The sequence below is a fragment of the Cyprinodon tularosa genome, unplaced genomic scaffold (genome assembly GCF_016077235.1).
Source record: "Cyprinodon tularosa strain WSP-4 unplaced genomic scaffold, ASM1607723v1 ctg91, whole genome shotgun sequence".
In the NCBI taxonomy this organism is placed as follows: Eukaryota; Metazoa; Chordata; class Actinopteri; order Cyprinodontiformes; family Cyprinodontidae; genus Cyprinodon; species Cyprinodon tularosa.
The window spans coordinates 1,221,099-1,246,259 of NW_024039685.1; the positions used below are offsets into that span (position 1 = coordinate 1,221,099).

The 25,161-nt window shown below is 39.1% G+C and overlaps 1 protein-coding gene across 10 annotated transcripts in view; it reads left to right on the plus strand.

Annotated features, from left to right (window-relative positions):
* The window catches only part of ppargc1a (peroxisome proliferator-activated receptor gamma, coactivator 1 alpha), a 485,324-nt gene that overhangs the window by 445,821 nt on the left and 14,342 nt on the right, over positions 1 to 25,161 (plus strand). For 3 of the 10 annotated variants that reach the window (XM_038274349.1, XM_038274351.1, XM_038274353.1), the window contains exons 3-8: positions 9,166 to 9,360; positions 10,676 to 10,801; positions 13,741 to 15,076; positions 15,950 to 15,995; positions 16,198 to 16,271; positions 21,197 to 22,415. In XM_038274349.1, coding sequence (XP_038130277.1) covers positions 9,166 to 9,360; positions 10,676 to 10,801; positions 13,741 to 15,076; positions 15,950 to 15,995; positions 16,198 to 16,271; positions 21,197 to 22,415 — 2,996 coding nt within the window. The remainder of the gene's footprint in view (positions 1 to 9,165; positions 9,361 to 10,675; positions 10,802 to 13,740; positions 15,077 to 15,949; positions 15,996 to 16,197; positions 16,272 to 21,196; positions 22,416 to 25,161) is intronic. The other 7 variants (XM_038274350.1, XM_038274352.1, XM_038274356.1 and 4 more) reach the window with 4 other exon arrangements.

Sequence of the window (25,161 nt, forward strand, 5' to 3'; positions counted from 1 at the left end):
TGTACACTTTTAACAAATGTTCTTTTCTTTTTAGTAGGAAATATCGAACAGCTCTTTTTGGTTGGCTGATAAGCACTAATAGGAGGTGGAGGGACAGTGTGGTATTAATCTTAGCTCCCTCAGCATCTTATTAAGAGATGATAGTATAGGGCTGAAAACTGCAGAAAGAGCATGACAAACATTTTAACTAGGGATACACGATATTGGGATTTTGGCCAATATGCCGATATTTTTAAACTCATGTAGCCGATAACCAATATCGATACCGATGTTAAAGCTGCAAAAATAAGTAGTCATTGAAAATAGCAGTTTTGTTATCCATTTCTGACACTTTGAAAAATAATATACTCAAATATATTTTCATATGCTGATATCAAATTGATACCGCGTCAATATATCAAAATATAAAAATATGGCAACATTTTGTGAATTTTTTGAGGATTTCGTAGCATAACATTAGTACAAGAGATTTTAAATGGCAATATATCAGTATATGAAGATATTGTGATATTTTAATGTATCAATATTTTTTCCCTCATCTTTAGAAGTTTTTAAGTCTGTGAAAAAGAAGTTTTTGAGGAAGAAGAAGAAGTAGTATTTTTTATTTTTTTTTAGACTTTAGAAACTCAGAAGCTGATCAAATATCGGGTTAAATATCGGTGGGGTGGCCGATGTCCGATATTCAGTTTTAAGGCTGATACAGGCCGATACCGATAGGGGGCCGATTATATCGTGCATCCCTAATTTGAACTTATAAAACTGTAATGTCTTTTAACAATGCATCCCTTTGCTCTTAGTCTTTATTTAATGTTTATTGTGAAAGCAGGGCTTTTTATATCTTTGTTACCTAGACACATTTTTAGAATAGTTTCTCTTCAGCGATATGGAGCGATTAGTATATAGAGTGTATACAAAACAAAATTTTGTTCTGTACAGCTCTCAAGACATTTCCATTTCTTTAAGTGCAGCAGTGATAAAATGTAAACATGATGATCAAACGTAAATATACGACTAGATACGAGATAGACATATGATTTACAGTTTTTCCAACATTCATTTCCCTTTTATTTAACATTCCGCAGTCTAATGGCAGTGAGGAAAAAACTGTTTTGGAATCAGCTGGACCTTTTCTAAAAAATCTTTGACCTTAAAATTCCATTAGCTCTGTTTGATTTATGACATTTCTAAAAAAATAAAATAAAAAATACTTGTAGCTCCTTCCATAAGACCATAAGACCAATTTCAGCAATGTCAACAATGTTTAAAATTGAAGGATTATTGAATGTTTAAAATTGTCACCAAAAAGTTTGACCAACATTAATGACTTCACGTTTTTAGACATAAGACATAAGATAGTGAGGTGTTTGGGTACGGTGTGTATATGATACAAGATAGAAGCTTTAAACGGCAAACTTTTTCCTCCTGAAGGCCAAATACCCCCCAAAAATTCTAGTTTTTGATATAATTCTAATCTTAACTTCCAGTATTTCTACCGTATAACAGTAAAAGACTCCATCTATTCTCAAAGTACCTGCCTCGTGTTTTGAGCAGGGATTAGACTGATTTATGTGTAATGTCTGTTTTTATTCCTCAGTTTTACTATATGTGCATCCCTTTCGCACAAAGTTCACACAAGGAACATGTTTAATGGGAACATGTTGAATATAAAGGAAAGAAACTGACTTGAATTTGTTTAATTAATTCCAGAGTCGAATGGAAAAGCTGCCAAAATGGTTTATTGAAATGGTGTTGCAGAAAGAGCCCGTCATGTGTCTATTGTCTGAAGGACCATCAACTACTTTAAATTGTCCTGTTCATCCGGGTTCTCCTCACTTTGGAAATTCTCAGAGAAAGACATTACTTTGACAAATGGAACACCACAAACCCTCGATGAGCTTGGCAGGGCCTGAAAGGTCAGGAGCCGCATTGTGCAGTTACCTGCACGTATGTGTGTGTGTGTGAAAGTGGTGTCAAAAGCAGATAATAGCGAGAAATTCTGGTCCATTTTACTCCTGTAGGAGATCTATGTAAATGTCAAAATCAAAATGACCAGCCTTTTTCTGTGTGTCCTCATGTAATTGTTTTATGGATAGCTACACTTGGCTTCTAATGACAGGCTGGCATTCCAGCCAGAAAATGTGGCAAAAAGATGGACAGCCGAAACAGTCTCTGTGCTCTGTCTTTTTTTTTCCTCTCTGAGCTTAATCTGTTCCCCTCCCTGTGTTCTTCCAACACATTATCAGCAGTGTAACAGTCAGTTCAAAGGCCCCTTGCTTAGAAATGCACATTCAGAGCTGCCGACTTAAGCAAATAGCTATTTGCATGCCATTAGCAAAGAGGAGGGGTGGAGGTGCAGAGTAGCACCATTCTTCATCCCTACTCAGTATCTAGCTGAATATTCTTTATTTGAGTCTCCAAATCTCTGTTTTCTCTCCCTCCTCCTGCTGTGGCCATCATAGCAAGGCACAGTTGGAGCAATCACAGCAATCAGGGTTTCCTCATGCCAAGCCGTTTGGGAAGTGGCTGCCAAAACAAAGAAGAACGTGTCCAGTCATTATGATGCCGTGTGATTTGGTTGGTGATAGCAAATAGTTGCTTGGACCATCTGTTAAACGGCTGGTATAGGAAAACAACAGCATCTTGGGTTAGGAGGAGACTAGATAGGGAGGTTTTACCAGGATTCACAACAACCTGTGGGCTTATCAGGTATTTGGATAAGCTGTCTGATAACATATGTTCATACACAGACAACCGCAGGCCTTTTGTTCTGTGTTCCGGTAGATGTTAGATTATTTTGTATAGATCCATACATTCCCCTTCAATCTACATCCATGAAATTTGATCTTTTGAATTCTAACCATGAAAACCAGCAAATTTTTTTATTTGTTTGTTTTTGTTTATTCAGTTGGAAAAGTTTAATGTGATATCTTTAGATCTCAACAGATTGGTGGCGGAGTTCTGGTGGTTTGTCACTGGTTAAATGAAAACTAGAGAGAGCAGTATTGCCAAACTCCTCTGAGTAGGTGTCTCAATTGGAATTGGCCTGTGTCAGCTAGTGCAACAGCAGTTCTCCTTCTCCCTTAACTCACTTTTGCATTATTTTTCTTCCTCATTAACAATATTGTCATTGCTCCATTGATATATCACCTGCATCAACTTTTAAACAGAGATATGCCGCTTGCTTTAATTGATTGATTGATTTTATTGATCTCACAGTGAAGAAATTTACTGGTTACATCAGCTCAAATAGTCAAAAGAGAAGAAGAAGGTATCAAAGGAAGAAAGAGGTAATGGGATATATACACTATATACGGTAGGTCCACATATCAAAATGCAACATTTATACTCAGATTTTTAGTATTCAAATAAGTGAAAGTCAATAAAAGTGTATTTAAATTGAATCCAATGATATTAACAAAATAAAATCCAGAGGTATTTTTATAAATTAGCCTGGTTCATTACTAAGTTTATTTCAAAGCAATCTTTTTTTTTTTTTGATTTGTTTAGCCTAATGGCTTATATTTTAGAGTCAGTTGACAGGACATAGGCTTTAAAGAGAGGGGGATTGCATGTGGCAATGGCCAACGGGCCAGGACTCGAACCCATGATCGTTGATAAATAACACCTTCATACATGGGCCGAATACTTCACCTTTGCGGCATCGCTGCACCCAGGCTTTGCAGAGATCCTTAATTCAGACCAAGGTTATCCGTGGTGACAAACTTATCTCTTAACTGGAAAGCAAACTGCAGAATTAGGCACAGCTTGAATTTCTATAAACCTTAACCAGCTTAGGACTGGAGAAAAAAAACAACCAACGAAACATATATAACCTTATCAAAGATTACTTTCTATTCAGAAGAAAACCAAAAGGAGTACTAATAGCTCCATATCTTTGAAGAGAAACTATTCTAAAACGAGAAGCACTGAGGCACATGTACTCTCTTGGGAACAAATAGAGCATGCTGGAATCAAGAGAAAATACAGTTTAATGTTAAAATGAGTCAAATGTCTAAAAATGTGACACAGTTAAACTGAGAATCACTGAGCTAGGAGTACTTTTTATGTAAAAAAAAAATACAACTCAAGAGCTCCATCTTGGAAAGATATACCACTTAACCCAGTCACTTGAAGGCCAATTATGTTGCTGCATTTGGTACAGTTTTCCTACCATTGCTGTGACTGGTATGTCCAGAACATGTGAAACCTGTCTACTGGATCATTTACTTAGGAAATAATTTTAAAAAGTGAGATGCCCTGTTGGCTTTAGAGTCGCGACGAAACGGCAAAAGGCATTCAGTTCGTGGGTACATCTTGTGAGCCATTCCCAATTCTCATCATGATGAAGGTTTAACATTTAGTTTCATGATTTGGAACACCATCAGACCTAGACACTGCTGCCTGCCGCTGACTGTCCCACACACACACTCAGAGTAAAACGTAACAGTGTTATGTATGGTTTCATCGCTTCGTATAGGCCATAATCACCCTCTCTCCATCTCAGTAAGCTCATACTAAATGACCAGACGTCTCTGGTGGCTGCCATGATTTTTCTCTCCGTTACGCATTGTGCCATACCTCACTCCCTCCCTCTCTCCATCCTTTCAACCATATGTTGTGCCCGCGTGACCGGCCAACGTGTCGGGCCTGACTAACGCCTTAACAGCACGGTTGACGTTGATTTATTTCCTCTGAAATCAGGGGGCTGAGGGTAATAACACAGAATGACATTATTTGTTTATCAAATCCATGGCTGTATTTCTTGGCAGAGTAAAGATGTGATGACTTGATACTTGTGTCCCCCTTGCTATACATACATATGAATCCCTCAACTCTCCCTGCAAACTTTTTAATTGTGCCCTTATTAGAAGGCTTTGTCTGTTGTTTAACCTTTTGATCTTGGAAAGTTTGAAGTGAAAAGGAGCAAAGGAAATAGCGAGTGATAGTATGCAATGAAAGGCAGGAATTGATGACTGGACTACGAGTATTTGTGGCCAGGTAAGCAAATGTAGAGTGAATTGCAAAAGCATTCGTGTTGGTAAGAAAAACAGTCAATTTCAGAAAATGTCAATTTAAAGCCACAGACTTAAACATCTTTAATTATATTTAAAGGGAACACTTTAAGCAGTTTTGTAAAGTAGAGCAGTCCCCCCCAATTTTGTAAGAATACTTAAATTGAGTGAAATTGGATGGAGGGCATGCCAGCAGGCATTTTCAATTTTTTTTCAAAGAATCTTGACTGTTTTATGAGACTGTTGTTCTAGTTGTATGTTTAGGGTTTTTGTTGTGTTGGAAGATTGATATCATCCTGAACTCAAATTTTGACACCTTTAATTATCTTTTTATTTTTTTTGTTTTTCCGTTGTTAGTTTGAGCCTGCCACCACCATAGTTCATGGTTGTGCTAATTTGATAAAGGTAATGTGCAGTGTCAGTTTTTTGAGGCTTAAGGTACAGTAAACTGTAAATTGGATTACTCGTGGGTTATTTAACAGCTTCCCTCTTTCCACTATTCCATAAGGTTTTTGAAGGGCATGGCCAATAGTTGTCTTTAGAAGAGATTTTCCCACCTGAGCTGCAGAGCTTTACGTCTCCTCCAATGTTACTATATGGTTACTTTGTTTTAATCTATTACACACATTTCTCAGTAGAATAGAAAGACATTTGTGGCTTGGTATCAAAATATGGAAAAGTCGATGCATCGATGACTGGTGATAAAAACAAAACAAAAAAAAAAACATCATGGAAATTATTTCCTGTCCCCATAAAGCATATATGTTCACATGTTCTGTGTTTCACAAAAAACTAATAAACAAAAAGAAAAAAAAAAAAACTACAGAATAAAAGGGTATCTGTATTTAACAGAATATACTGTAGTATCACCTTGTACAATTTTAATGCAAGAATACTAGATGGACAGAAAACATTGAATTTGCTTGGGAATTTGGAATTCTTGGAAACTTCTGTTATCAGCACTGTGAATGGTATATCCTAGAGCACAATGCTTACGTTGTAGGACCCAATGAAAGAGTAAAAGGACAATCTCAAAGACGGCACTCTAGATAACAAACTGGCCTCTCCCAATAATGAGCAACTTTGGGTTGGCTTTCTTTTCTCTGTGATGTGGGGGAAGATTGGGTGGTGTTGGTGGAGGGAACTGAGATTTTTTGCCAGCTTGTGCCAGTGTCTTTTATGGCTAATTGAGGCATTTGGAGTAAAACTACCTCAAAATTGCACCCTTTAGAATTGGAGCAGGGTTAATATATAGTGATCCCACAATTAGCCCGGGATTGTTAAGATCTCTTTAAATCTGTGAGGTCCATTAAGCCGAGATGGCCGAGAAAGAGGTTCCACAGAGACAATTTTTCTCTCTCCGCTCTTTGTTTGTCCTTTCCTCTCTTCCTCTTAGTAGCTGCTGCTGTGGTGATCAATATAAACAATGTCAGCTTGTTGGCAGGTTATTCTGTCATTTTACAAAGGGTCACACGGTTACAGCTCTTTTTTTTTTTCTTTTTTTTACTGATGCAAAAGAAAGAGATTAGTTATTGGTAGCAGACTCATGTTAGTTTAAAGCGTTGATGATGATACCTTAGCTGGTTTGGAAAAGCTTGTCCTCCTGGCCATAGGTATTAGATCATTTTCTCTCTTGGGTAGAAACTATCACTGTGGTTTGCTCCTTACCCCAGTTTCTCAAATCCCCACTTGGCCCTGCAAGTGCCTCTGCGAGAGGAAAAGCAAGCAGGCTGCCTCCTGATCATCACGACTCAGGCTTTTTACAAGTGTGTCTCTCAGAATATGGAAGTTGCTTCTGAGTTATCTTTCGGGGATACATAGCACCTGTGGGAGACTGCAAATTTGGTGGATGTTTTTCAAACAGGATTGAGCTAAAAAGCAACATTTGAGCAAACCTCACCCAATAAAATCACCCAGCTCCTTTCTGAAGTGTGACATACATACAGAGTCTAGCTTTTAATGGGGCAATTTATTGCTTTATTTTTCTTAGCATGCAGATTTATAGGTTTAAGTGGGATGAAAGAGATGGATAAAACTGCACCCAAGTATGCAGTTGATTGGGTGGTTGATGAGTAACGGCTAAACAGATGGCTGGCACATCAAAGACCCATTTGTGATCACCTAAAATTATACTAAATTTTAATTTCTTGCGCAAGATGTCTTTTTGGACTAAGCTGAGGCCTGAGCTTTATCAGCAGGTAGTAGCAATTTGCTTAGTGCTCAGGTAATGATTTGGGAAGCAGGAGAAACGGTGAGGGCTTCAGTAGCACTATGTTCCAGCACACTGGATTTTAAAGCTTCTTGCAAGTAATTAAGCAGCATGCCAACTCATACAGAGCAATTTCCTGCAAGGCATTAGCTGCCAATGCAGCATGGCTTCAGTACACCGTGTTATCTCTGTGAAATATGTCCTCTCTATCATTTTTTTTATAATAACTGACTATTTATATTGATAGGGAAAAATTGCTCAATGATTTCATGAATAACAACCTTAACTAGTTCAGAGAAAAGTAAAGATGTGTTTCTAATTTAGCGTTCCTTCTTATTTGTTAACCTAACTTTGTTTCAGTGCAGCTTTGCTGGACTCGAATTTTGGGTCCAAGAAGCTGCCTGACTTTTCCCTATGGCATAATGATGGCCACGTCGTCACAAGTGACGATAATCCTGCATAAAGGGATTTGTTCCTCTACGGCTGACAACAGAATGTCCCAGGGCAAAATACTGTTTATCTTTCCACTCTCTTAAAGTTGCCCTTCTGGGCTTTTGGGGCCCAAGAACACTTCTTACACTTGCATTGCCTGTAAACAGGACAGGGCAATGCATGCACTAGAAAACATCCACCCTACTTTCAAACAAGCTGCCCTGTCAGTCTTAATAGTAAACTGCATTTGGACATTTTCTGTTATTTCTGCTATTCCCTCCTTCCACTTGGATGAGAATCGGTATCAGATTCATCATAATCTAATCTGTGAATTAATCATCATACTATAAGGCTGAAATTGATGTTAAACTACATATTTAAATCAGTTGCAGGATTCATTTGCCATTCCTAAGAATTGCTTAGCCAATACCATCCCACTCCAGCCCACCGTGTTGATCCATTACAGGCCAGACATCATTAGGATCTATGAGTACCATTTTTAGATTATTCTAATTTCTCTTCAAGAAAGCAGATTAACTGATTAACAACATTTGTTAGTGATTTTTATGGATTTTTTTTCTAATCATTTCAATTAATATTTGTAGTTGGAGCATTTTTTTAGTAGTCCATGTACAACTGACAAATTATATGTGAAAATTAAAAAGTTTCTATTAGAACCAGATTAAAGTCACACTGTTTTAACCTAGTTTGGTGGTAAATTCACTGTTCAAAAATAAAATGGATTTCTGACTGTAAAAACTGTTAGCAGCTTACTTTTCTGTGCAACTGTATTGGCAACACGTTATGTACTTAATTACTTCTGTCCTTAATTACCAAATTATGTTTTTATAATTTGTTTAGTTATCCATAGTCCAACACCTATCCATGATTGTTCCCTAGATTCCCATTTATAATGATATAATTATTAAAAAAGGCATTTTATCAGTTTTTCTAATCTGACATTTAAAAAAAGTTCTGAAACCAGATCAGAATGCTTTACTTTTTCAGTAAACACTCATGTTTTTCCTTAAAATACATATAATCTGTCAAAGCATTTTAAACATACCCAGTTTGTTTAGCATTAGACTAATGCTTGCCTACATTTTATAGGGGATCCAACCTTTTTAGTTCTAAATAGTAGAGACAACCTTTGCTTATTTTTTTCTTGCTGCATTAAAACTCTCTATACCAGAATGGACCCCCTGTCTTCTTTCTGTCAGTCTCACTAAAGGTTTTCCTCTTGGACATATTATTTTGGTCCAGTAAGCCGTATGCTTAAAATATGAGGACACACTTGAATCACATGTGCACAGGGAGATTTTGTTGCTCTGAATCCTGCCAGAATGAAGCAGCTGTTGCAAAAGATATTAACAGTGAAAGCTTAAGTGCATGCAAACACTGCCATTACCCCACTCTAAAAAATATAAATTCAGCTCCTCTTGTCTAATATGGCCTATATTTCTTGTCTTTCTGTGTTTTTTCCCTGCCTTCTTCATTTCCCCCCTTTCTAAGAAGATAGATGAAGAAAATGAGGCCAACTTACTGGCAGTGCTTACAGAGACCCTGGACAGCATCCCGGTGGACGAGGACGGGCTCCCTTCATTTGAGGCCCTGGCAGATGGGGACGTGACCAATGCAAGTGACCGGAGCTGTGCCTCCTCCCCAGATGCCTCACCTCACACCCCAGAGCCTGAGGAGCCTTCTTTGGTAATGCAACCTTCAGATTGTTTGCAACCTGGGATGTGATTTTTTTCATTATATTTATTTGGAATACCAGGGTTCCTACACAGCTTTGAAATTGTCTGGTTTTGAATTTTATTAAATTCATCTCTAGGTAGGGAAAAGAGTTGAAAACATAGTAAGGAAAAAAAATTTTCAGACAGCTTTATAAATTTCTTTATAACTTTCCATCCATCCATCCATCCATCCATCCATCCCATCCATCCAACCTACCAACCAATCACCCATCCATCCATCCATCCATCCATCCAACCATCCAACCAACCAACCATCCATCCATCCCACCAACCAATCACCCATCCATCCATCCATCCATCCATCCATCCATCCATCCATCCATCCATCCATCCATCCATCCATCCATCCATCCATCCATCCATCCATCCATCCATCCTCAAAGTCTGCTGGTTTCTCTTTGAAAAAAAACAACACAAAAAAACCCAGTGAACCTATGATTTTTCCAGTGAAAAATGACTCAGGGGTTGAAATATTAGTATTTCAGGATCTTTTCACAAGTCTGGACACTAGAAGTGGTAGTTTGTCTGTTAAAGTACTTGCTAAAATTGTAGGTAGTGTGCTCACTGTTCATGTGATAAGTGAAGAGAAAGAGAAGGAAAAAAAAATAGGTTGCTGCTAGGTACTTATTATATAATGATGCTATTGTGATTTTAATTCCATGTATGAGCTCTATGGCTTGGGCCAACAGTGGCTGCCTTACTACAGCCCAGGAGTCAAGCAGGTAGATGATGAAAATAAGTAAAGCAGTAATCAGTCCCATATTGTCATAGCCATCTGTTCAGCAAAACACTTATCTACACTTCTTTAATATGACGACAGAATACATGTCCTGTTTTCTTTCCTGTTTTTAATGGGTTTCAACCAAACAATGTCATTTTATCTTGACTGTTATAGTTCAATTTATTCCATGCTGGTCCTCTTCCAGATGGCCTTTATCTAAATGCTTGGGTGTGTTTATTCAATCACATTAGAGTACCCTGGTTATGTGGACACCAAAACACCTGCATGAGAAGGGAAAAGTACTCTGCAATTGTTATGTCACATACTATAAACTACTTACAAGTATCTGGGCTTTAAATATGCAATAAACATTATCTTTTTTATTTCTTCAGTATAACATCAATCTACTGATTGCACATTTATTGGACCCATGCTGTGTAATTGAAAGGAAAATGGTCTTTTGCATAACCCGCTCTGTCTACCTGTGTCTCTCTCTTTCTACTTCTTTTCCCTCCTTTCTGGTTCCGTTTGGGTCCATTTGCAGCTGAAGAAGCTCCTTCTGGCACCTGCAAACTCCCAGCTCAGCTATAATCAATACACAGGTGGCAAGGCAAAGAACCATGCAGCCAGCAGCAACCACCGGATCAGACCAACACCTGCTGTCGTCAAGGTAGGGACACACAAAGAAATATTTACGAACACACTCACACATGAAATGCAAGTTTTGGCTTGCTGCAGCTTTTCTCTTTTAGACTTGTACACAGCATATTTGTTTCTGTCTCCAATCCTGCTCTCTATGTCTTTTTTCACATAATGTATTTTCTGTTTCGGTGGCCGCCTTAAAAGATGTTAGGCTGCTGGTTTAGCAGCCTGCTATCCCAGGAGAACGGGTTGTAATGAAAACAGGCTGATTGCTGTTGGGCTTTCCAGACGAGGCATCCGCGCTGTTGACTCATTAGCTTCAACACTTTTATGCCGTAGTATAGTAGCTGTAAAAAAAATAGATGAAAAAAATAAAACTACAGGCACTCCTGTAAGACTGATGTATTGAGAACAAAAATTTTTCTATAAAGTTGGGGGAAATGTTTATATTATTTTTAAATTATTAGAGCGTTGTTGAGAATTGTGAAAAAGATGAACCAAGTATTTAAAGTTTTAATTTTCACGTCAGTGTCCAACAATTTAAACACATGGCAGTTAGAAATCTCAAATTTTAGTTCTAATCTGTAAAGCCTGAAGAAAATCCTGCATTAGTTTATACTGTTAGGTAAACAAATTATAAACTGATTTTTGCCTGTTAAGAAGGTACCCCTGTTGTTTTTAGTCTTATTCTCATACCTTGATTTTCTGGAGGAGAGAGGATGAGAACACCTGAGGGACGTGGTGTAAGTGCACAGTGGTGTTATTTTCCATTGGGGGGGGGGGGGCACTAATTAGAATGATTGGCAGAGAACCTTACAATCATCACCTTAGAGACTTCTTGGCCACTGCTGCCTGCTATTTGTTTGATTCACTTGTCACTTGTGTCCATTCTCTTTTCTGCTTTTATATTTTTGCCCAATTGAGCACTAACAATATAGTACAACTTATAATTATTGATAAACCTTGATTTATTCTAGCTACCATTTAGAGGCTAGGACCAAAGCCCCAACTACAACACATTCATTTAGAATTCGATACCAAAGTCCAGTCTTCGAGTTATTGCACTGAAACTTTTATATGATGGGAATTTCACCACTGAGGGGAAAATTCTGTCCCTTCTTTTAAACACCGAAATAAAATGGCTGACTTACCACATATGAATGTCAATCAGCTCTGCAGATGACTGGTAACAAGTCATTAATTTGATTTAGGTGTGCTGGTGAAGGTATGTACCTATAAGTCCCGCAAAAGCTCTCTATATTATTAGACTCCCTCAGATCAAATCACCATAATGTCAATAGTTTTTCCTCAATGACACACTGCAAAAAACTATCTAGAAATAAGTTAAAAATCCTTAAATTAAGTGTATTTACCCTTAATTTGAGTTGGTTAATAAGACGATTAGCCAATAGAGTGTGCATTTTTACTCTTAAAGCTGCAGTCTGTTACATTGAGAAGAGAACAGACTTCGACTGAAAATTTGAAGAAAAACAGGTTTCACGCCACTGCCCCACCCTCTCTGCTTCACTCACGCCTCACCCCTCTCACAGCATCTGCGCGGCTACCGCATGCGACCAGAAGCGTCCAAGCAGCGTACGCGGCAGCTCTTCCATTGACATCTTCTTTTTTGAAGTCTTTGCCGTGTAAGCAGTTGTCGGCAGGGGCAGTAAGGGCAGTTTCTCTTTCGCTGGTGGCTGTCGCTCCGCCATGACTTCCACGCGCGTCCTCCTGACTGCAGCAGCCGGGCGGCAGCGGCAGGTTCAGCGGTGAGAGGGAGGGGGCGGGATTCAGCGTGTGTGAGCTGTGATTGACACTCCATCAGACGCTCCTCTGGCCGTGATTGGTTGTTTTGTCTCGTCCTGAAATATTCTTTCCAGGTTGCAATACAGGCAGTAGGCGGGACCAATTGAAGCAGTTTTTTTCACAGGTTACATATCACATGTACTGCTGTCTGGGCATAGGGACAGTTTTAGCCAATATGACAAAAAAGTGATTTTTTAAAACTTACAGACTTCAGCTTTAAAGTGAGATAATTAGACATTATGCACTTTAAATATGACAATGCCATTTTTTTTTCTTATTTTAAATGTCAATTTTCTTGTCCCATTGGCTATGGTTTATAATAGTCTTTTTGGGTTTTATTATCAGATTCACATTTTTTTAAAACGTACGTGACATGTTTCAATAGTAGAAAAAGCCAGGTATGATTAGTATTTTTTAAATATTTATCAGTTACAAATTATGTGCCTGGTAATAGAAAAAACTAACAAACTTTAATTTAGAATCTGTGGTAAGACTGGGAAAGACATGCCTACAAATGCACTCCATCCAATTAGACTGTACTGACTGTACTATTAGACTGTACTATTTTGTTATAAAAATGGGCCCAAGTCTGACAAGACCAGTATTGCGACATAAGTTGATTGTAGTAATCATTGACTGAGGGATGTGAACACAAATACACGGAATGTGTCTTCCATTATGCAATTATTAGCCTGCTCGTGCTGACCTGTCAAATTTGACCTGAAAAAAAACATAAATGCTTGCTTGTAAATGCCGTCCCAGGCAAATATGAAGTTTTACTGTTGTTGACAATTATTATTATTATTTTTTAACTGGCAGAGAAGTAATGGCATAGTGGTTAGATAGCAGAGTGCTTATGTCAGGGAGAGGCTACAAGATTGCTGGTTCAAAACTCTGATGTAACTCTGGTTCCTTTAGCAGGACCCTTAACCACACAATTCTAGCTGGGCATTCTAGCTCCTCACTGTGCCTTCAGTAGGTAAAAAAAGCAGAATGAACATGTTTAAATTGCAATAAAAACAAATGTGATTTTTATTCTTATGGAGAAAGTTCAAAGGATGTTAACACTTGTTTACAAGGCACTGAAAAATGTGGGTCAACAGTCTATAACAATAACCATGGACAAACTTGGCAACTGTTTTTCTGTCTTTCTATTTTGCTCAGACGGAGAGCACCTGGAATGGCAAAGCAAGAGGGGGCTCTGGCCAACAGAATCGCCCGGTGAGGCGACCTTGCACTGAGCTACTTAAATATTTAACCGCCACTGATGACATCCTGCTCAACACCAAAGCCAGTGATGCCAAGAGCACCTGGGGGGGTCCCAGTAGCAGGGACAAGAGTAGCCCGGGTCTTGGTGCCTCATCCTCGTCCTCATCGCCATCCTCGTCATCCACCTCCTCGTTCTCCTCCCTGTCTTCCACATCTTCGTCCACTTCGTCCACCACCTCCAAGAAGAAGTCAGCTGTGTCATCTCAACAGCAGCTACAACAGCAGCAGTTACTGCAGCAGCATCACCAGCGAGGTGAGAGCCGGGCTGCAGGCCAGTGTATTGTGGCTGGTCATGGGTCTGGGAAGTGGAAGCGTTGCTCTCAGGATGACGGGGTTAAGGATTCGGAAGGTGCCTCTGTCCCCATTGGTCGCAGAACCTACACCTGCGGCCATGCCTGCCCAAAACAGGAGCACGGGCCGCCCAGTGAAGAAGGAAGGCCGCCAGGCAATGTTGGCCGTCTGGCTGCCGCTAGGTTCATTAGGTATATGCATTCTTATTCCCTCCCTCCCCGAGAGGTGAGTCACAGCTGTGAGCATTGCCGAGAGGCTGCAGGCGCCACTCAGGCTAGGCAAGGGTTTGGCAGACAAGGCCGTAGTAGCAATGACGTTGCCAGCAGTGCGCCTCATAGGATCACAGTGACGATTAAGAAAAGAGATGTGAAGCCAGGACACCCTTTACTTAGCCAGCTGCTTACCTCCAAACAGAGGCCGACTCAATTTCTGGCTCAACTCCACCAACTCTCAGTATCCTCTGCAAGTAGTGTTAGAAGCAAAACGGCAGGTAAGAGATCTAGGAGCCCATCCAAGATTTTGTTCAAGGGACAAGAGAGGGAAGTCAAAGATGTCTCTGCTTTTATAAACCAGACTCAGGAATCAGATCCAGGACCTCCATTGTCACCTATTACATTAGACATACACAGCTGGATCAGTCAGCCGGAACCAGGGCTAGATTGGAGCTTTGGACGAGAGCCTGGGTGGCCAAAGCAGGGAGGCTTTGGGGAGGATGTGGACCATGATAATGATGGTGATGGTGTTGTTGTTGATGATGATGATGATAACCATGTCATAGGCAGCCCTGCTGCAGTGCTCTCTCAGGGCCCACCCCTCAGCCCTCTCCTCCCAGATACTAGCATTGCAGAGCCCTCCCCTCCCTGCATCATACAAGGGCAAGGCCCCCCACACAGGCAGGCACTCAGCGAGCACCCCGATGACCAGGGAAACCTGTTGTTAGGTAATCATGACTGCATCCCCCCCTCCTTCCCCTACCTCTGGCCTTACGGTCGCTTGCTTTCTACTCCTTCTGCTGCTTTAACCACTTCCAAGTTTGAATTCACAACTAACCTGTTTTCTAATTTGAGTCTAACAGAAGACATACACACCAATGACCAAAAAACAGCTTGCTCGCTTTTGCTAGTCCCCAAGGCATTTTTAAGAGAGAAAAAAAATGGGAGAAGGGGTGAGCCTTGTCATGCTGCTGTACATTCTATTTTTTGTAAAATTGGTGCAGAATATATACTTTTGAACTCAAATACCTGGGCGCTCCTGTTTTGCATCCTGCCTCTAAAGCTACATTCTCTTAGCGGGAACAAAAGTCGGCCAAAGCCTCGGGCAACTGCACAAGCTTCCTTGACTCTCCTTTCTGTCTTCTATTTTCCCCTGTCCTCTGCTGTTGGTGCATGCAATCATGTCTTTTATTTTTCTTGTCCAGGGATGGGCTCACCCAATGTCATATGTTTTGTTTATAGCATTGTCTTTGTATGTTTTTCTTTTTTGTAATTTTTATTCCATTATGATATGTTTGTGTCGAACCTGGTCTGTTTATGTATAAATGCCATCACTCCATCCTGCCTCACAGAATAAATAGTATATAAATACATATATACATATATATAGATATATAGTACATTCACAGAGTTAATTGTTAAAACGGGGTCAATTTAAAAAGTATAATGTAAGTAGAAACAGAGATGGGTTTTCTTTGGAGTAATAATTGCATTTGTTTCACCAATTTGAGATTAATTGTTGCAGAATATGGACCTTGTCTCTTCTGCCATGATTGTCATACCTAGATCAATAATTACCCATGCTCCTTTGTGTTCTGCAGCCAAACCAACCACCTTGCCACTTCCTTTGACCCCAGAGTCTCCAAAGTAAGTCTGTGAAATTTTTCCACATTATTCTAGGCTAAAAAGCAGAAACAAACTAGAGCACAAAGACAAAGCCAAAAGAAGTTATATAAATTAGAATTCAAGCTGAGGCATTTTTGTGACTCATTTCCATTTCTTAGATCACAAAAGGCTGTAAAGTCTTTCCTTTTTGGTGCTAAATTTTTTTATTTGTTTTGTCTTCCAGTGACCACAAAGGATCACCCTTTGAGAACAAAACCATTGAACGCACATTAAGCGTGGAGATTGCCGGAACCCCAGGTGAGCACCCCTTTCTGTTTACTGAAACTAAATTTGGCTTTGGAATAAGCCAAGAATAGCACTAATTATTGCAATCAGTCTTATAGATAGGTAAGGGTTCATGGCTCTTTTTCTGGCCCTTTGATAGTCCCGACACAGTTTAAAGTTCCAGGTGAAAACCAAAGGAGGTCTTTTTATAGTTACAAGTATTGATTGCCTTTCAAATATTTGCTTGATTTATTACTAAAAATATCTCTTGCTTTTTTTATTTTTATCTCAAGTGTTGATAAGGTCTCACAATCAGATCTGAACATTAGCTCAAACACAGCAGTCCTCTCCTAGAGTGAACTGCAGAACGATCCCCCTATAGCAATTTTAAACATTATCAAATGATAGCCATAAATATAATTAATGAACACCTATTTAATTAGGATTGGTTGGAAAGAAAATGAAACTTAGTTTTGAACTATTTTTTATAGGAAATATGGATGCTTTGGCAAGCAATATTTGGTCACCTTTACACTGACACCTTAAAGTAATATCCAGGGCAATTTAATCTGATCTGGAATTCAACCTTAGTAGCTTATTGTTAGAGAACATTAACGAACACATAGTATAATAAAAAAAAAAAAAAAAAAAAAAATCAAGGACAAGCAGAAAGTCAGATAGAAAGTCTTCAAATTTTTAAATCAAGGTATGAGAACATTCTTATTCTTTCTCTTCAAAAAAAAAAAAAAGGTATGGCACAGCTGCAAACTCACCAAGATGTGATAACGGCCCAAGCATGAAAAGCTTTAATCTCTGAAGATGCAAAGAGGCCAGTGGTAACTTTGGATAAGCTGAAGAGATCAACAGTACGGGTGGGACAGCTGTTAGCTGTACAAGGTTGGAAAGTTTAAAGTCGTTGCTGAAATACAGTCAAAAGAAGTCCTGTTTGAAATTTGCCAGACAAACGATGTGGAGGATACAACAAATATGTGGAAAAAGAATCTGGTCATAAATGGTCTAATGAAAGTCCAGATCTAAATAAAATTAAATACACATAGCATGGCTTGCATATAGATGCTCACAGATGCTCTGCATCCAATCTGACTGAACTTGAGCTATGTATTTTTTCAAGAAGGATAAAAAGCTAAATATTTAAACTCTAGTTTTACAAAACTGTTAAAGACATGCCTCAAAAGCCTTGCAGATGTAAGTAAACAAATGGAGTTTTAACAGGGACTTTTACTGTGTTACCTTTAATGTTTTTTTGTTTGTTTTTTTCAAGTAGCATATCAGAAAATATTGATGGGAACAAAAAAAATATCATAAACTTTCCAGTTATTTGCAAAACTGAAAACACACTTGCTACATAAGTACTGATTTATGTAGCAAGTGCCTCACATCATCCTCACATGACTGATTAGTTGGTTTTGTTGTTGCCATCTCCCCAGTATAATTACACCATTTTCAATCACTTCGGACAGCATGTAACACACCAATACTAGACAATTACAATTACAATTGCAATTACACCCTGCAGAAAAGCAACAGATTTCCGAAAATGTATCTTAGATGTGAGGACCATGCAAGTTTGAAACTTCTACCCCTTTATTTTTACAGCCATGTGTTAAGTCAGCTTCTGTGTAAGTATAATGCTAATAAATGCTTTTAAGAGTGTGGTAGTAAAACTAGATAAGTTTGTTTAAAAAAACTCTGAAAAATTTCAAGGGTTATAAATACTTTTGTAATGCACAGCACCAGGATGACAACTGAAATGGGTATAGAATATATGAAGCAGACTGTTAAAAAGGATGATTAGGGAGTCATTTCCTTTGACTTGGGTTCTTTTATACTTTTAGAGGGCGTTTATGTTTCATTGCTGGCACCATTGTTTGGCATCATTCAGTGTGATAAAAACGGAGTAATGCTGCCAAAATGGGAGTCATTCATTTCTTTATCTGGTTATTAAAACTATTTCAGTAACAGCCTTTCAGTTATTTGAAATTAATTATCCAGGGTCAGTAAAAATAAAAAGGATTGCCCTATAGCCTCTAATACTGGCCCTCTTGAGTATTCATTTACCAGCAGGGGAAGTGATCCTTGTATTTACCTCATGTGAGTCCAGACCTTCTACTTGGAGGGGACAGTAATTTAACCCTCCCCAGAGGTCTATGTTTCTGGCTTGGCTTTAAGTGTTGTTTAACCCTTTTGTGCAGATAAGCTCTCAGGGTCAAATGTGATACCCAGTGAGACCTAAAGGAAGAAAAAGAGCAGCATTCCTTAAGCTCTGGCAGCAATCAGGCTTAGTTAATATTTCCTTTTGTTTTATTGCATGTGGGCAAATCTTTTAAAGTGCAGCCAAATTCCTTGCATGGCCTTGCATTCCACACATCGATGTTTCAAAGCCGCATAAGAAATAAGTCCCTTCACCTGAATTTTCAAGTTTTAGGATAATTTTTGATTGAATATTAGCAAAGAAGTTGATTCGTCTGGAAACCTCAGGGTTACCGAGACCCATTTCATAGAGATTAGTTGGTGCATGGGACAGATGGATGTAGATCCCAGTGAAGCACAAGTGTAAGCTCTTACATGTGCTGCTCAGATTTAGAGTGGCATTCCACCACAATAGAGATAATGGTGGTGTTATAGATAATCAGATGGTTAGAGAAGTGCGTGCTTCCATTTTTACAGCAGGATGACCATGCATTGAGGAAGAATTCAGAGAACTACTATAAAGTTAGTGTAGTTTCTTCAAATAATAGAGTAGTTATCTTTAAATATCAAGTGAAATAAAAACATTTGTCTTCAGCACGTATTCCTGTACAGAAAGTAAGGGGCCCCTTAACCTTAGTTTTCAGTTCTACCCTCAATCAGTATAATACTTTTACACTGTAATGCTGTGTTGTGTTTAATTACTGTGTGACATCACATATTAATTATTTTTGGTTTTTGCAAAGTTTGTATAGGCTCTTTATCTTTGATTTTTACTTTTTTTTTGGCTCACTCATTCCGTAATGTTCTTGCCACTCCCTGCATAATTGGTGTTTGTGTCCCACAGATCATCCATCAATAGCAGGTTTGACTGAGAGGCACATATTTGTCTAACTCTGATTTATTTCTGACATCTTATTGCTAATGGCACCTAGTTTATGATCCCATGCAGAAATTGGTGTGGACAGATGGAGCGTCATTGATAAACCAGAAGTTTTTCAGGCATTCTCTGAGACCCACTCCCTTGTTTCTCCTATAATGCTCTGCAAAAGTATTTGGCATAATTAAACAATTTTTTATATTCGCTGAAAAAGAAATGAATTTTACAAGATGAGAGACACATACTTATGGAAAGGAGGATAAAACAAATGCAAGGTTTTTAAAATACGTATTGTATATTGCACCCCTGTTACACTTATACACTAAAAAAAAAATTTGAGCGGGCAACTGTTTTAGAAGTTGCCCAGATAATTCAAACTATCAACCTGTGTAGATTATTTCCAATATAAATTGAGCTGCTCTATAAGACCTCAGTTTTGGTAGTGAATAAACACCATCATAAGCCAAGGAGCAAGACAGACAGGTAATGAATACAGCTTTGGAGAAGTTGTTCGTGTATACTGTTGTTTCATACTGGTCTGAGCTATTTTTGCAAGAAAGAATGGGCAAGATTAGTAGATATTGTATACATGTATAATGCAGTCTCTCTAAGAAATACATTTACAAGGGGGGCATTGGAGGACATGGGTGCTTGCAGTCTTCAATCATGACATAGACATTGAGGGTGTTGATAGCTCCTTGGCTCATAAATCCCAAACACGCTCTGTTACTTTAGAAACACTCAGTTTTTTCTGTAGCTCTTACCTTCTCTTCACCAAGACATACAGTATGACTGGTGCATATTCTAACACTGGATTTGATACTAATAGCTGTCATTCGATAGAAATTCACTAGCAGGGTAGGAATGATGTGTAAAATAGGAATAACAAACAAGGAGAGGTAGAGAGAGTGTAGGTGTTTCAAAGTGTCTGAGTTTGACTCCAGTGAGAGACTGTTAGTGACAAGTGCGCCAGTGTGTGTGGGCACATTTGTTCTCCGTGAGCCAGAAACAGGGGAAGATGAAGAATGACAGAGAAGGGTGGGAAATGGAGATTGATCTAGCGGAAGATGGCAGACACAGGGAAGACGAAAAAGACTGAACTAGGGAGTGAGGGGGACTGAAAAAGGAGGTGGGAATGAGTGGAATGAAAGTAATGGCAGTGTCTGTTTGTGCGAACGCAGTAACAAAGCTATAAAGTGGGCTCATCTCAGGACTTCTCATATAGCTGCCATCTGTTTGGTTGTAAATCTGTAGGAGGAAAAGGGGAGTGATGGGGGAATGTTGGTTATGAGCACTAGAAAAGAATGTCAACCCAACCATCATTTCTTCTATTGCCGTGGCGGCATAGTATCTTGCCATTTGTAGATCTCAAAAAATGCCAAAATGTGCATTAAAGAATGAGACATTCAGTGTCCTCCGAACTGTGTTGAAGGAGGATAATCTTAAAACATATAACGTAATTCAACTAAGCTTATAGGACGTATTGTATGTTATACTTATATTCATTTTCCATTAGATGCATGACATTTATCTGGGGCAAGAATGTTTTGTGTTTTTGTGTTTTTTTTTATGAAAATCTTAGTTCAAGGTTGGAGACAAAAAGAAGGGCAAGACATCCTTATTAAGTTACACCGAGCATTACATTAATCTGTCAAGACTGCAATAAAATAGGATTAGACCAAGTGAAAGTGAATATTTTAATCAGACTTGTATCTGTGCCCACTGTCCATAAATTGACCTGTGAGTTTATAGATGAGTGATAGAGGAAAAGACATGGGGGGGCATTCTTGGTAACTGGGGAGGATTATAATATGATTTGCATGTCATTATGCCCACCCAACCACTCTGTCTTTCTTTCGTACCCCTTCAGGTTTGACACCACCTACCACGCCTCCACACAAAGCCAGTCAAGAGAATCCTTTCAAAGCATCACTGAAAACCAAGTTGTCCTCATGTTGCTCCTCGGCCTTGACGTGCAAAAGAGCCAGGCTGAGTGAGTTGGGTGCCGGAGCTTCGGCCCTGGCCCCAGGTGCCTCAGCCGGGGGCCCCGCCAAGAAGGGTCCTGAACAGACTGAGCTCTATGCGCAGCTGAGCAAAGCATCCACCGCCCTTCCTTACACCATTGCTCAATGTGCAGTGGGGGGCGAAGTTGAGGGACACTTCAGCACTGGGAACAATAAGAAGGCCGCTGGGCAAGATGGCCACAGTGACCATGACTATTGCCATGTACTGGCAGCCAGTAAGAAGGATGGGGGCACAGCAACTGTTTCCATGGCTACATCTATGGAAATGACATTCACCCCAGGTGCCATCTCCACTGGCAAGGAGGGGAACAGGCACACAGAATGTATGGACTTAGCCATGTCAACATCTTTTCTACCATCTTCAGGTTCTACACCATCAATCTCAATTTGTGATTTGACTAAAGAGCAGAATTTTGTCCAACTGGATGGAAACACTTGCTCTGTAAGGGACATAGGGGAGCATACCCATCCTCAAATCACTCAGATGCTCACACAGGGGGCCACTGTTGTTAGGGACCAATTGCCACCTTCTGCCACCAGCCGGAAGCCCCTGTGTGACCAGGAAATCAGAGCAGAACTCAACAAGCACTTTGGCCCTCCCCTACAAGCTCTCTTTACTCAGGGTGAGCAGGAGAGAATTGAAAGCAGTAAACCAAACAAGCCTACAACCCCCCAATCCCCTGAGGGGGGTGAAATTGACTTTTACTCCCAGAGGCTGTCAGGATCCAGCTACCTGCACCCAGGGTCACTGTCCTTTCATGATGAGCTCGAGCTGGACGAGGATCGTGATAATCGCTTTGTCTTTCCATGGGAGGGTACCCATCTGGACTTTCTATTTGACTGCCCTCCCCGTTCTCCCTCTTGTTCTCCACCATCCACATGCTCCCCTTCACGAGGTTCAATCTCCCCAACATCTTCCCTTCTCCTGTCACCTGGCCGATCGTTCTGCTGGAATGGCAGTGGGTCCCGTTCCCGCTCTCGGTCCCACTCTGGCTCCCGCAGTTCCTCATCACGATATCGCAGGCGCTCTCTGTCCAGCTCACCAGACAGGCACCCCTCCTCTTGGTATGTTGTCTTTTAGTTTATGTTGGTATAGTTTTTAAAAGGAAAAATCATACTTAGGAATATTGTGACAATAACTCGTGGAAGGAAGTACACAGATTTATAAATGATAGACTGCATCCACAATTGTGACAGTGCAGTGCCAGATTTTGTGCAAAGAAATTGAAAGCTGTACTGGTTGATTATTTTTGTAACTCTGGCTTATTGATGTCTCTTGACCAAATTGTAAGTCATGTCGATTATGGCTTCTGTTTTTAATGTTTACATAATATTGTTGTGCATTGTATTTTATTTAAAGGTTTTAGAGAACACAATAATGGTTCATATTAATGAGTACATAAAGCCAAAATAGTATTTGCACCAACAGAGTCTGATGCTGTGGTTGGATTGTGGACTTATTAAAATCTATTAAGCATTCAATACAGATATTGATTTTGGATTAGTATCTCCACTATTTTCTTATTAATATCTTAGGGTTTTAGCAACCAGTGATGGAAGTTTTGTGGTGGCTTAGTATTGAATAAATTCTACAGCTCCTCAGCTTTGCTATGGAACAAAGTTTGTACCGGCAGTTTGTTATTTGATTTCATGAGATAAAGAAATCTGGAGTCAAGAAAGCTATAGATGGTCCAAGAGGTCTCTGATATTCAGATGTCCTTTAATGGTAAAAAAAAGAAAATAAGTCCATACACACTAACACATTTATTATACTCGCTCCTCAGATTTCCTGTTTGGGGGTTTGTGATGGCAGGGATCCAGTTTAGCAGCTTAACAGTCAGCAATCCAGAGTACTGTAAGGCCAGATAGACCTTAAAGTCTCTTTAATGGGATTTTTTAAGGTTACTTGTTTCTATGAATATGTATGGCATTAGGAAAACATTAGTCTTAGACCTTTTTTGAAACTTTGCTCCTTCTTAGAAAAATAAAACTTGCTTTTATTCCCTTAGCCTCTCCTAATGTGTCAATTGTTGCCCCCTCCTGTGTTTATCCTTAAACTGATCCTAACCATCTTGTCTACTTGTGTCACACTAACCAAAGTAACCCCTTATAGCAGGCTTCTCTTAGATCGAATCTGACAATGTGGGTAAAAAAGAACCCTCTCAAAGGTACAGTCACTAATGCAGGATGAACAAAGATGAATGAAATAGAATAACATGAAAGGTGCTCTGGACTTGATTTTTCATCTCTAGGCAGGGAGTTTTATTTGATTGTCTCTCTCCTACACTCCCTTCTTACCACTGACTCCCCTGCTCCCATTTTTCATGAATTTATTTATATATTTTTCTCTTTACTGTCTGATGCCAGGTCTATTGTCTTAAGAGGCAGCTGTTGTTTTTACTGAGGATCAGAAACCTTCCCTCTTTTGCATCTCTGGAGATAAAAGCCAAATCCAGTCTGGGGGAATAAAGTCTCAAAACCCTCTCTCAGAAGAGAGCCCTATCATCATAACCCGCTTTAAAAACTACATTACCCATGTCTCTCTTTCATCCATGCCAAGGGAGTTTTTCTTTTTTTTTTCTCTTCTTGGTTAACAAAACAGAGGCAGAAAGTTGTGACAGAGAATGTTATGAATAAATTGAGTTTGTCAGTGGCGCTTCATTGAGTAGCTCCTAGTGTCGAACTCTACTGCAGTGACTCACTTTGTTTGCATGATTACTAAAAGGTCAGCTTACTCCACTGAGCCACTAGATTCACTTTATCTTTTTAAGGCCTTTGCTTTTCATACTACATCAACTTGCTTGTAAATTATACTGTAATAGCCTCAAGGCATTTGATCAAAATCTGGCACAAAAAGAGTTGGAGTATATGAAAAAAAAGTAAGGTAACAGAGGGAAACTGTTGCTCTTGCATTAATGTTTATTCGCTTTAGTGTGTCCTGATGATTTATTGAGAGCCCTAGTTAAAGGCTCATGATAATCTTTGTTTCTTTTTTTTTTGCTGTAGCAAATAACTGCAGTTCCCCAAAGAATATTATCTAGTTATCGCTTTGTCTCATTTTTCTAAACGGTAGTTAATTTTAACCGTTTAGATATATATCAAACTGAAAACTGTAGTTTATGCCTTGACATTCAAAGAAGTTTTTAAAGCAGGGTAACAACTTTTACTGTAAGTTCTGAAACCACAGACAATATGTCATTGGCTGAATTATCGACAAAGCTTATCAAATCTAGAGGGAGGCAGCTGACATTTTTGCAAAGCAATCCCTAAAAAAAAGACCCGTACCCATGAAAATTACCTTGTTTTTTGTTTTGTTCAGACAGTAGTTCAGAATGTAAATGAACGTTGTGAAAGTCTTAGCTGGATTCTAGTTAAACCATTGCATTAAAACATAGCAGCTTTCTAAAACCCATCAAAAGCAGAGAAAACTGTCCTGAAACACTATGAAGAACAAATAGTGTTGACTATAAATAAAAAACTCCTTCATAAAAAGGTTTGTAAGACTATATTTTTAATTCTGATAGAAAAAAAAATGTTGTTTTTAGTTCTGAAATGTTTTAATTAGCAAGTGCTATTTATTTTAAGCTTGCTCTTTAAAAACCCATTTTTAAAATTAATTTTAATAACTTTGGGTTATTTTTCTACTACATTATTGAAGCTGTATTTATCGATCACATAATAATAACTTCTTTGATTAAGGATAGTTAAAAAAAAAACCATAGAACAGAATTTGAGGTGAAAAGAAAAGAGAATAAGATGAATTTCATGTGCCACTACTGGCTTCAGGAATACTACCATAAAAGATTACTGT